Genomic DNA, 17,319 nt, shown 5'->3' with positions numbered 1-17,319 from the left:
GTATGACCTCTCCATTTTTATCGTAAACATTCCTTTGCTTCGAATAAAGTGGCATATATAGTATTTCCACAGGTAATGTAATGGTTATTTTTCCAATAGGTCGAGCCAGTTCCATAATTCAGTCTTCCAAGGCAACCCTTAGCCCGATTCATCTTCGATGACTGACACGTAGATGAAGATTATTAAGTCGGTAATTCCAAACAAATCGTAGACATTTGTCGACCATTCTTCTCCTTTGGCGACATAGTATGCCTTCTCATGGAAAAATGAAGAAACAAGATCATCAGTGAGCACCAGAGCCACCTAGGGTTCACTCCTGCTAAGAGATTCCCAGATGGATGCATGGTGTCAATAGTATCGAGTCTATATGCATCGTTAGCTGCTTCCCACTTCACTTTCAACTGAATTAAGGGAAGATTTAAGATAGTTTCGAATGTCGCAGTTGGCAGAGTACTCATTGCTCTAGTAATTCATAAGCAAACAAATTTTGAAAGGATCGACAAGAGCTTCCTGATGCTAATAAAATTCAGACGAGGCATGCATATACCAATATTGCGGATGTGTACATACAATAAATCCCTTGTGGTGAAAGTCCCCAGATCTTACTTATCGAAGGTTTTCTGATATTGTTCCTGAATATAATAATACTTTCACGTTAGCTTAGAGTCGATATGTACTCCAAAATGATTATTTGTACCAGTTGGATCTACACCCCTGATGAGGTGGATAGAGTGTGGCCGCCCCAGCTAGCGTTCTTAGTGAACATAACTGGTCCAGTCTTCGTAGCGTTCACCGTGAGTTTGTTACTGGGGTACCCTCCCTGTAAACAGTCCATAAGACATTCAGGTTCAATAGGCTTCCATCCCAATTTCCTCCACTTCAACATGTGAAGAATCTAAATCGATTCCATACTGTCTTGTCGCATCATTAATCGCTGCGAATAGGCATAACTGAAAGTACGCCTACCTTTCCTTTCCGGATTTCGTCTTTCCATGGAATACCGTCTCCGTAAATTTCTGATAGGTATCTTGCCTACAGTGAAGTGGACGCATAAGAATATATGTATCCTTTATAAACCGATCTACCAGTCTTTCCATCCTTTTTTTGAGTCCGTGTGGATTGGGTTCCCTGGTTTCGTAATAAATATCGCCTTCCCATCTCACCAGGCAATTGGCATATATGAATGAACACACCCACACACTTCAACATTGAGGTTACCTCAAGCGAATTAGTCTTTTCACAAAAACGTCTTCATGATAATCGTTTAGCCAACCTTATGCTCTTCTTTACAGCCTTCTGAGCCTCTTTGTATCGATTCCGTCCAAGAACTGAATCAGACTGAAGAGCTCGGTTGAAGAGTACTGAGAAGTATTTTACCTTTCTTTGGCGGATTGAGTGGGCAGATCTCATCGAAAACTTCTCTCATACTAGTTGTAAGTATCTGAGTCAACTCCAGGAATGGATTTGATGCGCCTTCCAGGGATCGTAACTAGGGCGCTCAGTTCTACTTTGTTTGTTGCCCAATCTGTTTTCAGCGGATTCCGAGATGAAGCTCTTTGAGGTGAATCCATGCCCATTTCAAAATTAATGCGTCTGTCATCTGAGAGCGTGATATTGTTCAAAACTTTCTCTTTCCTCTCGTCCGACCACATTGAAGAAGCTGAGGATCTGCAGTTCGATTCTTACCATATATTCTAATTGTCTCAAACCTCTCCTGTAGATGTTAGAACTCCTCCAACAGATGTGGTGGACGTTAGCATCGCGTCCAGCTATTCCCGCTATTCTTTTACTCTTGTCATATTGGATAGCTCTAGTAAAATTCGCCCTTTTCATAAGGAAAATAAGCTGAGCACTAACGAATCTCCTTATCTGCCTGTTGATTTTTTATAGTTAATTTGACCGTTGTGGTGCCACCATCACATAGGTCCTTAACTATGCAGAAACGGACTCTAGGACTTTCATTGGCATATAACAGGTTCACGTCGAAAGTTTAAGTCTCCGATTTCCTCAACAGAAACACATGGACACACAGGTTTGCCTCTTCTACGCGTTATGATCGGAAGCCGAAAGTGGCAGTGGATAGATTACATATTAAGGGGGAATGACAATTCCGTTGCCAGCTATGTCATGCAGGCGAGCCCACTCTCCCAAGATGGCCGACGAGTGAGTCGCTTTAAGAACACTTGGCGCAGGACAGTAGAGGAGGAGTATGGGTATCTCGGGAAGTCCTGGGGGAGCTGAAGCGCATTTCGGAGAACCGCGAACGATGACGAGTAGATGTGGTTGACACGCTATACCACACCAAGGGCAAAATGGAAATATGGAATATTTTCTATCAGATTGTGTGTCGGAAAGTGAACCTTGAATTTTCTTACTTAATAGATTGATTTATGCGTATTATCGAATCATTTGATGTTGTACCTTTCCCAAGAGGTAATAATCCGTCTCTAATTTCGATTTCTATAATTCAAAAGAAATTGCTATGGCGTCGAAGTACAATTGGAACCTTGGATTCGAGCTTGTTGAAAAATGTTTAGCTTGGGTCTTTAGAAACAAAGTAACACACTTTCTTTCAATCAAATTTTAATGAATTACGAATAATTGAAATTTATTGAATCAAAATTTCCTCAAGAATAATATCGATTCCTTTTTTTCAATATCTCAATAAACTCATTCTGATAATAGCAATTTTGGCCCAATTTCAAAAACATGGAAGCCAAAATTACGATACGCATAATTACAAAGAAAATGCAAGTTTGTCCCTCGCCCAAAATGTTCATAAAAAACGTGGAAGATGATGGTAACTGGATTCCTTCTAAGAAATATTCATGTCAAAGTTGGTAGTCCTTTTAAATATCTCATCAGTTGGAAACTTGTTCCAAGGATTTGACTTGGTGGAAATTGTATAACTTTAAAGATATATCACATACAAAATATTATGAGGATGGGATTTTCACAGGAATACAGCTACTCAGAAATTCATATTGTTTAATAATAACATGCTTCCCTTGGATATATTCGCTTGTATTTTTTCAAATAAAAAATAATCTGAATCAAACTTTCTCCACTCACCATACATTTTTCCTTCATCTGATAATATAATTTTTCGCCTTCCACATGGCGGATATATGGCTAATGCTTCTTGAAAGCTCTGTTCAATATCGGGGCTCCATACTCCTTCCGCGTCTGCCGACGAGAGATCCTTGTCGTCCTGGGGATGAATTTAAAAAAAAGCGTTTAACTTCGAAGTTGGTCTTGTTCTTATTTTTATTTTCTTGGTTCCAATATTGTGAAAAAAAAAGACTTACATCGCTCATGTCCCCCACATCCAAATTTTTGCTATCTGTCATGGTACCGTTGGTGTCTGCCGGCCCCAACGGACCCGATGGACCGGCACTTACTGATGTCCACGGTGAGGTTATGGTGCCGGTTCCAACTACACCGTCTGTAAAATTGAAATAATATCAGAATATTAGAAAATTTTATCGAATATACATATGAAGAGAAAATATATGCAGTCATGGAAATTGGACAGAAATTTCCACAGAGTATGAAGTGAATAATAAAAAATAGAAGAAAATGCCTCGAATCCTTCGAAATATCGTACAATATTAAAAAGAAGACGAACCGTGCATTTTCCTGCAATAAATCTTCCATGCAGTAGAGCGGGCTCATTTTTCATCATATTATGAAGTTGGCAACAGGAATAACGAGGGAAAAACCATGCGCCGAGCAGAGAAAAATTATCCTGTTGAATTTCGAATCGAAGGGGAAGAGTTTTAAAATCGTATTTATTTAATGAAGATGAAAATCCTGAATTAAATTTAAACGGCTTAGTATACTGTAGATATTTATCATCAGTTAATAAGACTAATTTTCCCTACCCATTGGGAATTTAAACAAAAAATAAATTTTAATTTATCCGTAATCAATGAGAGAGAGATTATGAGATTCTGCTTGACGTTCATTAGCTTTACAATTAATGTGTGAAACTGAAAGGTGGTGTCAAAGAGGAAAGTGAGTATTAGCACCAGACACTAAGTTATGATACCTTATGTTCTGTGATAAGTCGCAGAAACAGGGTTAGTAGTATTGCGATTTTAACAGGACTTCTAAGGCACACAGGGAATTTCAACATTACAGGTCAACAATAATTGTTTCAATTTTTGCAACGTGCTCATCATCATCAACGCAGCTTTTGCTCACGCTGCTCCGCAAGGCAGAGGTAAAACAGCATCTGAAGAGTAGCCTCTGCCTTGAAACGAAGTCATGAACTATTTCAGAATTTCAAAAAATGGATGCTTGCTTCCTGAAATGTGAGAGTCAACTGTTCCTCAAAATTACTGCAATCTACCACAAATGAATGAGAATTCAGGACCAATTTAGTCCTCAAATAAAATATTAGTCTAGGTTTAGACAAGCTAAAGTCAAAATCCAAGTTGTGTTAATGAATCAATATAATCGGAGCAAATACCGTCTGTAGTCACACAGGAAAGGTGAATCAATGTCTAAAGAGTTGCCTCTGCCTTATCCTGTTTTAACATGAAACTCCCAACCATTGAATAAATTTACGGCTTAAACACCTCCTGTAGCATGTAGGGCACTAATCCGGAATCGTTTGACACATTATCTCAGGTCAGTCCTTTTCAGCGTAGGAGCACACATCCAGTGGTAGAGAGAGCTACAGCTCCTCTCCCGTCTCTTCTATCCATCCTCTTTTTCACCTTAAGAATGACTTCAGTGTAAAGTAGCACTATGCTCCACGTGTCTTCGTGTCCTCTGCAGCATGGCCTCAATTCTGGTGTTCGGAGACACCTGGTATCCTTCTGCCAATAGACAATGACGATGACGCTCTCACCTTCTGCAGAAGAACAAGGTGAGGCAGGAATCATCCACCACATCCTTGCAGTAAAAGCAGCCCGACAACAGTGATTTCGTGATTATGCGCACATAAGACGCCTACCGGATGTCCGGATAGCTGAGTGGTTAGAGCACAAGGCTGTCGTACGGAAGGTCGCGGTTCAAATCTCGCTGGCGGCAGTGGGATTTGTATCGTGATTTGACGTCGGATACCAGTCGACTCAGCTGTGAATGAGTACCTGAGTCAAATCAGGGTAATAATCTCGGGCGAGCGTTATGCTGACCACATTGCCTCCTACAGTGTACTGTAGTGTTCCGTTACGGTCTTGAATGAAGTGCTCTAACACACTTCAAGGCCCTGATCCAATATGGATTGTTGTGCCAACGATTATTATTATTATAAGACGCCTACCGTGCTTTTGATTGAATCACGGCCGCAAGTCTTTGATGAGAACGCGGTCCATCTACCATCTACGACTTTCTTATCTTCCTCACCTTTTTAAGGTATATACACCTCCGCTCAGCAGCATGAAGAACGATCGGAACAACTTCTGCTATCACCATTTCCGTTGCTTCTCAGATGGTTCGAAAGGCGCATGCACTTCATAAAGCTCATCGTCACTGTACTAGCATTTGGCGCCTGTGGTACATCTCCTTACTGAGGCGAAAGCCTATGCTTTGGAACCGTAAAGAAGAACAGACTAAAACACATTTATCAGCAAACGATGTCTGCTAGACAAGAAACCTCCGACACTGACCCATCAGCCGACAAATCGCAAACATTTCAATTGAAGCCTTTTGTACCTGCATTAATCAAGGCCCGCATTGAGAGTATCAATTGGTTCCAAATCCGGTGGCAAACTGCAAGCATATAGATAACAGAGCAAGGATAAATTCCTGAAACCATTTTGGAAGAGATATCATCTATTAACAGAGATGAAACTTGGGATTATCATTATAAACACGAGTCTAAATACCATAACCCCATGCAATGACACAAAAAGGGCATACCACCCCCAAAGAAGTTGTTTTTGAGAATTCACACGGAATCATATAGATCGATTACAAAGAAAGAGATGTTTCCCTAGCTTCGGGATACTACCCTGAGCTACTCGGAAAATCAAAAGAAATTGTAAAAGAGAAAAAGCGGAAAAAGTTAACGAAAGGTGTGCTGCTTTTCCACGATAACGCACCTACACATATGGCACATGTTAGGAATACTGCAACAATTTCCATATAGTCCACAGTGAAAAGTAACTGCGGGGAAAAAAATTTCCGAGCAATGATCGACCGAAGGACGAGATTTCAGCTTATATCGGACAGAGTGAAGTTTCTTTATAATGAAAAGTCAAATAAACTTACTGAAAGATGCTCGAAATGTATTAGGAAAAGCAAAAAGGACAAGGAATAAATAATTGTAAGTTTTATCATACTTTTCTTTTTCCTATTCCACAGAATTATTGATTCATTTTAGCATCTTTTTGCATAATATAAAAGAGTCCTCGCCAAATCCCTAATGTCGACAATTCAGAAATAAGCCGCACCCGATTCAGCGCAATAAGAATTTCGGCTCTATCTTACCATGATTCTATAAATAAAATGACGCTCATGGACAGGCAAATTATAGAAAGTGTCCATTTTCCTAGTTAAACTTAAGAAACAGGAGATAATAGGAAGTTGATATGAATGTTACAATAGCCTTGCACCGCAAAAAAGCTAGTTTCGGCTCAAAATAGAAAAATTGTTCAGTGGATTTAAATAATTGTTGCGAATTGTAGGATCTTAGGATATTTTTCAGACAATTTGCTTCGTATGTCGGCCGCAAGTTGTTGCAAATCTAGGGATATCTCCCAAAGGCAGAGAGTATACAGATTCTTTGTTGAAGGGGCCACTCTGAAGTATGTTCGTATTAAGTCTGAAGAACCCGCCCAATTACATATGATACGCACGGCATTTCTCTTCATCTATCTCATTTTGCCTGTAGTTAGCCAAGCCACCCACTACTAGTGGTCCTATATTTCCTTTCTTAAGATACATAAGGGATGCTGCTCCCAGTGGCCTTAGGCTCCTTCTCATGCCGACCGAAATCCGAATCACAACACTCGACTTCTTGAATTCCTGTGATCTTACCTTGAAGAACACTTTTGACAGTAGATGACCAAAAGTTGTCTTTGGTTCCACTACTGTAAAAAAACCACTTTTGGCGAGCTAATCTGTCGGCCTCTGCAATATTAACGCCTTGATGCCCACACCAGGAACATTCCAGTCAGTAAAATGAGTTTAAATAGCATGATGGTAGTTCCCTACTACGCACCTTTCCATTTAATGCCCTTAACGTTAGTTGACTGTAAGAACAGATTCAAGTGATGTAATGGTAAATTTTATCCTCAGATTTTCAGAAATCATTCCTGGCCTGGACCTCCTCAACTCAACGCTCATCTTGCCGAGACAAAGAGGCGAATCTAATTTCCGACCGTATGGATATATTGGAGAGATGGGTTGAGTACTTTGATGAATTGGTTGCTCAACAATCAAAATATCGGCGAGTTGGTGGTCCCGTCAAATGAAGACGACGGACAAATATTGCCACCAACAAACATGGAAGGAACAGTCCGTACAATTCGCCGGCGTAAAAACTATAAGTCACCAGGGGCCGATGGAATTACAGCTGAATTTGTTAAATATGGAGGGGACAAACTACATCAGGCGGTTTATCAACTGATGCGGTGCAGGACAACAAATTAATGCTTGACGACTAGCAACGAGGCATTATCTGTCCAATACATAAAAAGAGAGATATCCCGCAGCCCAGCAATTACAGAGGTATCACGTTGCGGAGTACCATCTATAAGTTATATGCCGCTATTTTGTTAGGTCTGATAGCCCGATACGCTCAAAACATTACCGTCCCATATCAATGAAGGCAAGATAAAATATATATAAACGTCAGCACCAAAAACCAACCAACCAACAACATCAAATCGCACTGGTCAAACTTTATCGTCAACAGCGCAGCAACCAGTATCCGGTCTAGGCCTGCCTTAATAAGGAACTCCAGGCATCCCGGTTTTGCGCCAAGGTCCATCCATTCGATATCCCTAAAAGGTATCTAGCGTCCTGACCTACGCCATCGCTCCATCTCAGTAGGGTCTGCCTCGTCTTCTTTTTCTACCATAGATGTTGTCCATATAGACTTTCCGGGCTGGATCATCCCCATCCATATGGATTAAGTGACCCGCCCACCGCAATCTGTTCAGCCGTATTTTATCCACGAGCAAACGGTCGTGGTATCGCTCTTAGGTTTCGTCGCTATGTAGGCTACGGAATCGTCCATCCTCATGGAGGGGGGCCAGAAATTCTTCTTAGGATTATTCTCTCGAACGCCGCCAAGCATTCGCAGTTTTTTTTTCCTAAGAACCCAGATCTCCGAGGAATGCATAAGGACTAGCAAGTTCATTGTCTTGTACAGTAAGAGCTTTGACCTTATGGTGAGACGTTTCGAGCGAAACAGTTTTTGTTGGCTGACAACAAACGTGCGCGGATTTCATCGTCATCGCTGTTATCGGTTGTGATTTCCGACCCGGTGAAAATTTCTCCTATCTAGGGTCGTCCTATATAAGGATGGCTACATAACGACGAAATCTACGATATCATGACCGTCAGGTTGTGGATAAAACCTGGCTCAATAAGTTGCGGTGAGCGGATCAATTAATCGGTATGGATGCGGATGATCCAGTCCAAAAAGTTTATAAGGGTAATACTTATGATAGAAAAAGAAGATGAAGCAGAACCTGCGTGAGACGAAACGATGGCGTAAGTGATATCGAATTGGTGGACCTCGGCGCAAAACCGGAATGTCTGGAGTTCCTTATTAAGGCAGGCTTAGATCGAACACCGATTGTTGCGCCGTTAATGATGATGATCAAAGACACATCAGATTTTCTTTCTGCGGCAAGCGATGGAAAAACTGTTGAAATATGGCCATCATTCGCACCACCTTTTCATTGACTTCAAGGTCGCCTATGATAGATAGTAGGTATAAAAAGAGAGAATTCGGCACCCTGACAAATGTGCGAGGCCAGATAAAAGCAACAGGATCACTCTTGAGACTATCCAACATCAACAACGATTTAAGACAAGGGGATACCCTATAATGCATCCTCTTTATCCTGGCCGTGGAAAGAGCGATCCGTAATGCTGATGTTAATACGAAGGACACCATCCTCTTTCAGTCCACCCAACTAGGATACGGCCTATTCTGACGATATTGACATTATGGGAAGAAAAGCCCGAGATGTACAGTACCTTCATTCAGATCGAGCAGGCGGGGTAAGATCTTGGACTGCACATTAATGTAGGCAAGACGAAGTACATGGTGGCAACGTCAACACCAAAGAACAAAGAAGTAACAGCATCAAATGGCACTGATCAAATGAGAACAATAAAGATACGAGATTACAACTTTGAGATCGTTGATAATCTAATTTCTCTAGGGTCAAAAATCAACCCGGAAATTCTATAAGAGCAATCTCTATTGTAGAAAAACAGACCCTGCCTCAAATGGAGCGTAAGCCAGGATGCCAGACTTCTCTTACGGATATCAAATTTGTGGACATCGGTGCAAAACCGGGATGCCTGGACTTTCTTACTAAGGCAGACGGAGACTAGGCATCGGTTGTTGCGCCGCAGATGATGATGAAAATCCTTACGAAAGATAAATTGAAGGAATTGCTTTGGAAAACCTATGAATAGTCTATATTCAAATGTGTGCCTCCATTAATATATTTTATTTACTCCTGCTGCATGAGAGAATGAAACGAGCATTGGAGGTTGGAGTTAGGTGAGGGAGTTGCTTGGAAACTAAGAGTTCGAGGATCGTCTGGCCAATTGACTGAGTTTTCAGCTTGTGCGAAGACAAAAGGGTTGACTAACATATGTAGCAGATTATACCAAAAAATCGAAAAAAATTTCTTATATTTTTCCTTGTTTTTTTTGCGGTTTATAGTGAAGAAATTGATTTGACAAAGGCGAGGAAAAGGTTTCAAGTCGTTGTATGTTGTTGAATATGTGCTTCAGTTAGGTAACAGAAGGTTGACAAACTTCCTTAATAATCCTTATGGTGGTCAATGCGTTCTTGCTAAGTGTGATCTTGCGGTATTTTAACGATTAAATTATTTGTTGAGGATGCTGGGAGTCCTGAGTCCGCACCCACTTGGTGACAACCGGACCACTTGGGAAGCCATTTACTTCCTCTTCTCCTTACTCCTCCTCTACACCCAAGTTTTCAAAAAAGAACGAAAAAATTGATTGACGTTTCTTTTGCTAGTATTTTATTTTAACTAGCATATCCCAGTATTGCGAGAAGCACTTGTTCCCTTCTTCCGCTTTGTAAACATATGACATATAGTGTTGAAGAAGGGATGTTCGTATTAAAATAAAATACTAACGAAAAGAAGAACCATCCAATCATTTCAACTGGTGTATTCTTGGAAGTTGACTACAACTGGGTGTTAATATAAGCTAGCTTCTAGATGTTGAGCACAAGCGACATTTTCAGCGTCACACGGGCCCAACTTTTTATCTGATTGGGGATTAACGATGACCTAGACTGTTGAGATTATGCAGTGCTGTCAGAGTGGGCTGTAGCTTGTTATTGTGAGAAAAGAAAATTGTCTTCTTTTTTCTAGTCTAGCGGCTTACCGCAGTTTTCTTAGAAGCGATGGCCTGGTTCGTTACAACCCGCATTGTTCAGTTCAATGGGTGCAACTAACTACAAAGCGAAACTAAGGGAAATGGTATGTTTGGCTTGAAGAAAAGAGTGACGGTGGATATCCGTGACGATAATAATAATTTACTTAGTACATATACTCACTATTCCCTCAACAGTACAACACTGCGAACTAACTACTCGAAAATGATACTACCTGCATCCTTTAGAACTGATTTTGATGCAGATTGAACGATGAATGGTAGCACAAAGAGCACAATATCAACACGGTATATCTATATTTAATATATTGATCATATACGCAAACATCATCATTAAAATCTTATTGGTCTCTGCTCGAAATATAAAGTAATGTTGCTCTTTGAACCTTGCATGTTTCCCGGCGAAGGCTTCCAGTCACCAAACACAGTGTTTGAGCTCAAATCCTTTCAGTATTCATTCAAGTATTTTGTTGCTTTTGACCTCAAAATTCACACTTTCGCTATAGGTTTCTAACTACCGACCAACCATTTTTGACCGCGATATGTTTACTACTGATGGGGTAAACAACAGGAATCTTTACCTTACGAAAATGTACCCCACTATTTAGATTGTCTAGTTCTCGAATCGTTCGGCGAATCCGTTCATTTGGAATACTAAATATATATATGGGTATATTTCCCATGCGACCTCAATCCTAATGTTTCCCCAGTCAAAAAGGATAGCATTTCGTCCTCCTTGTAACTGGAAAACTTCACTGTTCCAAATGGAAAGAAAAGGCAGAACAGTACTTCAGCCTATGCGTTAACAACTTACCCCAACATTAACCGAATTTCATCAAATATCCAGTTCCTTCAAAAGTCCACCTCTGCAGAAAAACCGCCCAGTAATCTTATGTTTCATTTGCGTGGTTTTTGCTTTTTCGCCCTTAAATGCAACTAACACTTTGGGAATTCACTTTAGAGACCTTACACCAAATTTATTCATACGTCCCTCCATATAAATGCGCTTAGAGTGCTCCTCTTCCGTATTTTTTTGCCTCCGCCCGTTTGCAAAACTTTAGAATGCGGAACTCGCTTCTGTGGTGGAGAGTCCTGAAAATGTATCTATCGCCCGTACCTCGATGCATGCATTCATTCATGGAGGTAAAGTCGTATGTGCACTTTCCTAAGTCCTTTTTGCCAGGATGCCATTTGTTGGGAAATATGGTTTGTTATTGTTCTACTTTCGTCAGTGGTTGTTGTTTTTATGTGCCGGCGAGAAATATAGTCTGGAGTCAGGTTGATTTCCAAACAACAGAGAAAAAGGAAAATCATTTGTCGTGACACATTCAAAGTCACATCGTGAATTGCTAAAACGGAGTTGAACCAAGTGAGTGAGCTTTTTCGTCAGGATATTAACAGCAGTGACCAGGCGGAAAAAGTGAAAGATAAGCAGAACCGCGATTTTGAAGGAAGCAGTCTGGACGCTTTATTGATCGAAAATGCAGGATATTTATCACTCTCTAAACGCTGGTCCATCCATCAAATCACTACAACGCGTATTTTCTTAAACAGTCGACCAACTCCTTGCGCTGGAAGTGAATGTTCCCGGACGCAACATTTTCCAATTTTGGGCGAAGATGTTATTCACTCCCATAAAACATCTTCAGCATTAACCCGGCAATATCACATTCTGCGCTCAAAGTCATGAATTTATGTATGAATAAATACCACGTGGGCGCGGATGGTTACGTGCTCTCAGTGCGGCATAGAACCAGCCCAAAGACCATTAACTCGGCATTGCAATAGGAAAATAAGAACTTCAAATGCACAATGGTACCTACACTCAATTCGCGCGCTGTATAGCTTTCAATTTTGTTCATTTGTTGCACTCAAATAGACAATCTGCACTGACATCATTTGCATTTGCAAACTGCACCGGGGAACGCTGGTAGACAGTCTTCGTACGATTCCATCCTTCGCGATCTGGTCTATGAATTTATCTGGAAATCCAATTGACTCCACTAAGATCTACCGAATACAATGGCGTGTGTAGGAAGCGGTCTGCATATTGTCGACAAGAAGTTTCAGTTCATAAATTTCAGTTTAGGAGTAATTTCTCCCGATTGTTTGGTTTTCATGCAGGACTCACTATGTTTTCGCAGAGGCTGAATTGGTTGGAAGCAATTGGAGGTTGATTTTCTGGAGCAGGAAGTATAATTTTGTGTTTAAGTGACGAATATACATATGGTTTCCAAGGGAAATTATCTACTTTGAGCCGTAGTAACCTCGAATTGAATAAATGATAGAAGTCTCCGCTAGTCGACCATAAAACCCAGGGTCCGAATAAGGCCCAGCGCCAAGGTGAACACTATAGCTTCAGGTGCTTCGTTCCTTCGTCTCTTTGATTAATTTATATTCCAGCCAACTAAAAATTCATCAAAGTGTGGCAAAAACTCTTCGAGGTTGTCTTTCAGCAATTTTTTCAAGTCGAATGTCCTGGCAATCGAATAAGGACAAAGATCTTACATTTTGGGGAAGACATCAAAAGCCTCGGCAAATTAGCTGGAACGAGGTTCGCAATCATAGTTGTCATACATTCTAACTATGCTAGACGTTGGGACTGAGATAAGTGGCCTCTTTCTCTGTCAAATCTCCCGGAAGTAAATACGAATCTATCTATGTAGCACAAAAGGCGTTCTTTCATGTCCAGGAAGTGGAACTCAGAATCCTTTCCAATTATGAGCCTCAAACGCTAGAAATCGCATTGAAAACCATTCAATATGAGCGTAATGATCAACAAACATACACTGGGAATAAGTAAAAGTAGCAGCTTCGTGGTGAAGCGTTCCTTCCACCTCTTCAATTGTTCATCATCCTTAATGAGAAACCTACCGTTAACACCCCCTCAAAGAACCATTGAAAGACTTACGACCACTTTCAAGTTGTAATGAACGTCGGTGGAAATAACCCAACCAAGTCGGAAAGCGGAAGCTCGTAACTAATTTAACTTTGTTAATAATAAGGAGATTATGCAAAGAAACTTTCCAGAATTCTGGTTCATATTCAAACCTGGATTATTTCACTGACCTGGCAAGAATTGGCGGGGGGTATCGCAGAACACTTTGAAAATATAATTATACACTATTATTAACATTATTTTTTTTTTTTTCAAATTTTTCGATTTTAAAGTTTCTGAAAATGGGTCCTTGAAATAGCACACTCCTCTGCTTTCCAAAAAATGTCAAAAGTACCCCTCGTGACATTTCATTTGATACCCACATGGCTATATTCGATGGAAAAAATGTTGCACCCTCCCGTAAGTTCAACGTGCACCAATGTAGCTCACCACATGCGTGGGAACTTTACCCTCTCTACAGAATTTCATATCAATAGTTATAACCGCTTCTGAGAAAAGTGCGTGTGACAGACAAACAGATCGATTTTAATAAGGTTTTGTTTACAACAAAATTTTAAAAAGCACTGATACTGGCCCCGATGACTTTGCAGAATTGCAAAACACGTGACCTTCGCCGGTCACCATTCTGGTGAGACTTGGTGAAGTGCTTTTGCCTTGATGCGCTTGAAAAAGGCTTATCCTTTACCTCTCATCAAGGAGATTTTGTCGTCCGCCGTAGATTAATTACAATTCTAAACTTCAATCGCCAAATTTCAAGTTTTGAATCTTGTTTTTGTTCGAGAGCGCTATTTGCCATCGTGGTTACTACTCTTGCTTCAGAAACTAAGATTAATATTTTTACCATTCTGCTCTTGATTAGCCTTGAGCAAAAAGTAGCTACCGGATCTCGTCAGGTAATGTAGACAATGGTTTTGTCCTATTTTTGGCCCCCTACATGAGGATGGACGATTCTGTAGCCTACATAACGACGAAATCTATGAGCGATACCACCACCGTCCGGTTGTGGATAAAATCCGGCTCAATAGGTTACGGTGGGCGGGTCATTTAATCCGTATGGATGCAGATGATCCCACCCGGAAAGTCTATAAGGGCAATATCTATGGTAGAAAAAGAAGACGAGGCAGACCCTGCCTAAGATGGAGGGATGGCGTAGGCCAGGACGCCAGACAGCTTTTAGGGATATCGAAATGATGGACCTCGGCCCAAAACCGGGATGTCTGGAGTTCCTTATTAAGGCAGGCCTAGACCGGATACCGGTTGTTGCGCCGTTGATGATGATGATGATGTATATGTACAGTATTCGGTACTAGGCAGTTTGTTTGTTTAGGGTGAGGATAATATCTATGTCTGTAATATGTACGTCCATATATCTTGTAGTTTGGAAAAATATGCAGGAAAATATGTTGGATTTGTAGCCATATACAGATGGAAAAATCTGCGTAGAAGCTTCTCACATATGATGAATACAAAACTTTTATACCCGAAGCGAGCGCTTTCAGTATTCCGACTTGTTTTTATGAAGGTCCCTGAAAAGAAACGCCTCTACCACAAATTTCTGGACGATAAAACGCTTTCCAATTGGCAAATTTATAAGAATGCCAACCGTCGAGCCGCAACGAAGAGATGGCGAGAATACTTCGAACAGATTTCAACTGAAGAATTTGTTCATCCTCCACTTCCACAATCATTGCCGACATTTGGACCAGTTCCACTTGTCAGCGCAACTGAAGTCGAGGAGGCAATAAAACGAATGAAATCGGGGAAAGCAACAAGACCTGACGACATCGCATCTGAGCTCTGGAAAGCGAAGAGCTGACACCCAACACTGTGGCTCAGTGAATTCTTTAATCGGGTTATTCAGGAAGGAAGAACACCATCTGACTGGCAAGAAATTACCACTGTTCCAATGTGGAAAAAAAAGGTAGTCCAGCAGAATGTTCAAATTACCGTCCAATCCGGTTACTTTCCCGTACCATGAAGATTTTTGTACGCATTCTTGACAACCGTATTCGCGAAATCGTTGAAATAACCGTGAATCAAGCCGGATTTGTCAAGAACTGCGGAACTTCTGACGCAATACCCGCTGCGCGGTTACTCATGGAGAAACACCGTGAGAAGCATCGCCCTCTTTACATTGCCGTGTACCACACGAACCCATCTGGTATGCTTTACGACAACACTTCGTACCAGAAGAACTCGTGCGCTGGGTTCAATTGCTCTACCATGATCCGAAAAGTAAAGTTCAAAGTATGGCGGGTGTATCAAAACCGCTTCGTGTCTCTGTTGGTGTTTATCAAGGAAGCGCCCTCTCACCACTCCTCTTTGTTCTTGTTGTGGACATCGTCACATAGAATATCCAACGTCCAGCGCCCTTCACACTGCTTTAAGCAGATGATGTTTTCCTAGCATCTGATAGTAAAAATGATCTCGAGCAACTTGTTCAAAAATGGAATGATCGCCTCATGCAACACGGTCTCAGATTGAATTTAAACAAAACTGAATTTTTGACGACCGATCCCCCTGTCAGCGGCAGTGATCTGCCCAAAACTGAGCGATTTAAATACCTCGGGTCAACGCTATCAGCCAATGGAGAACTGCGTTATGAAATTGCTTCACGCGTTAACGCAACCTGGATGAAGTGGCGTTCCACAACTGGTGTTCTTTGAAGTCGACATATCAACGAACGTCTCAAATCTAAAATTTACCGCAATGTCGTCCGCCCAGTCGCGAGTGTTGACCGACCATAAAAGACAATGAACGGCGTCTTGCGGTAATGGAGACGAAGATGGTTCGTTGAACTAGTGGCGTCACACGTTTAGATCGCATCCGAAATGAGGATATCCGCAATCGTTATGGGGTTGCATCGATCGTGGAAAAGTTGCGAGAGAGGCGTCTTCGATGGTATTTGAGAATTCACTTGCCAAGATTGGTCTGAACATCGAAGTCGATGGTAAACGACCAAAAGGCAGACCTAAACAACGGTGGCTTGATACGCTAGATGGGGATTTGAAAGCCTCGAGATTGCACCCAGATCAGGCATTCGATAGAGCCAAATGGCGAAGCCGATCACGACGAGCCGACCCCGCTTGTGAACGGGACAAAGGCTGAAGAAAAAGAAAAAGAAGACTATCTTTTATACAGTATTCATTTTAAAAAATTTGAATGCTGTTTTCCACACTCATTTCGTTTTCGTTCCTTTTTAATGAATGACCTGTCTACAGCAATTTCCGTCTTCTGATCAACATTTCTACGGGTGTTAGATTCATATGCGCACGAAATTTTTCATTTGATATTGTCATAGGCCGGAATACCCTGATGACACCACGTAGACATGCAGTGGATGGGGACCTTGAAAGATGCCTCCGCTTCTTGGTTGTTTTACCGAGGCAAGAAATAAACTCGACCTTTCTCCTTCAACATATTTCAGGATGAGTTTCAGAGAATTCTAAACATTTAAAAAAGGCAATCAAATCTGCTAGAAGGAGAGACAGTATTCTTAATTCGATTTGCCGATCCCCTTATGAACATGATAATTAGGTGTTTTAGAAATACACCCAGATATTCCGGGTGAATATAATGAATATTTCCTCAAAAAAGTGTTCAAATTTATCAAAACCAAGGTCGGCATCCTTTAACAACCATAACAAACAACCAAACGTTTTGGCCAAGAGCTCTCGTACTTGAGCCACCAAGAACTTGTGTACTCTAGCCATCAAGAAGAAAAAGAACAATCGCATCAAATAAAATGAAATATTTTTTTAGAAAGCAAAAACAATAATGCAAACATAAATGAAACGCTTAGGAATGTTAAACAGGAATTTTATTGATGTACTCCACGAACAAAGCGGGTA

The 17,319-nt window shown here is 41.0% G+C and overlaps 1 protein-coding gene across 6 annotated transcripts in view; it reads right to left on the bottom strand.

The window, feature by feature from the left end:
* The window catches only part of LOC119657760 (protein scalloped), a 323,480-nt gene that overhangs the window by 64,373 nt on the left and 241,788 nt on the right, over positions 1–17,319 (bottom strand). For all 6 annotated transcript variants that reach the window (XR_005250166.1, XM_038064824.1, XM_038064821.1 and 3 more), the window contains exons 2-3: positions 3,309–3,445; positions 3,073–3,211 (exon numbers count right to left, since the gene is read on the bottom strand). Coding sequence is in view for 5 of the 6 variants with exons in the window: in XM_038064821.1 (XP_037920749.1) it covers positions 3,073–3,211; positions 3,309–3,445 (276 nt within the window). In the remaining variant the exon portion in view is untranslated. The remainder of the gene's footprint in view (positions 1–3,072; positions 3,212–3,308; positions 3,446–17,319) is intronic.

Source organism: Hermetia illucens, chromosome 5 (assembly GCF_905115235.1).
Source record: "Hermetia illucens chromosome 5, iHerIll2.2.curated.20191125, whole genome shotgun sequence".
NCBI classification, from domain to species: Eukaryota; Metazoa; Arthropoda; class Insecta; order Diptera; family Stratiomyidae; genus Hermetia; species Hermetia illucens.
This window is presented reverse-complemented; position numbering and strand designations above follow the sequence as displayed.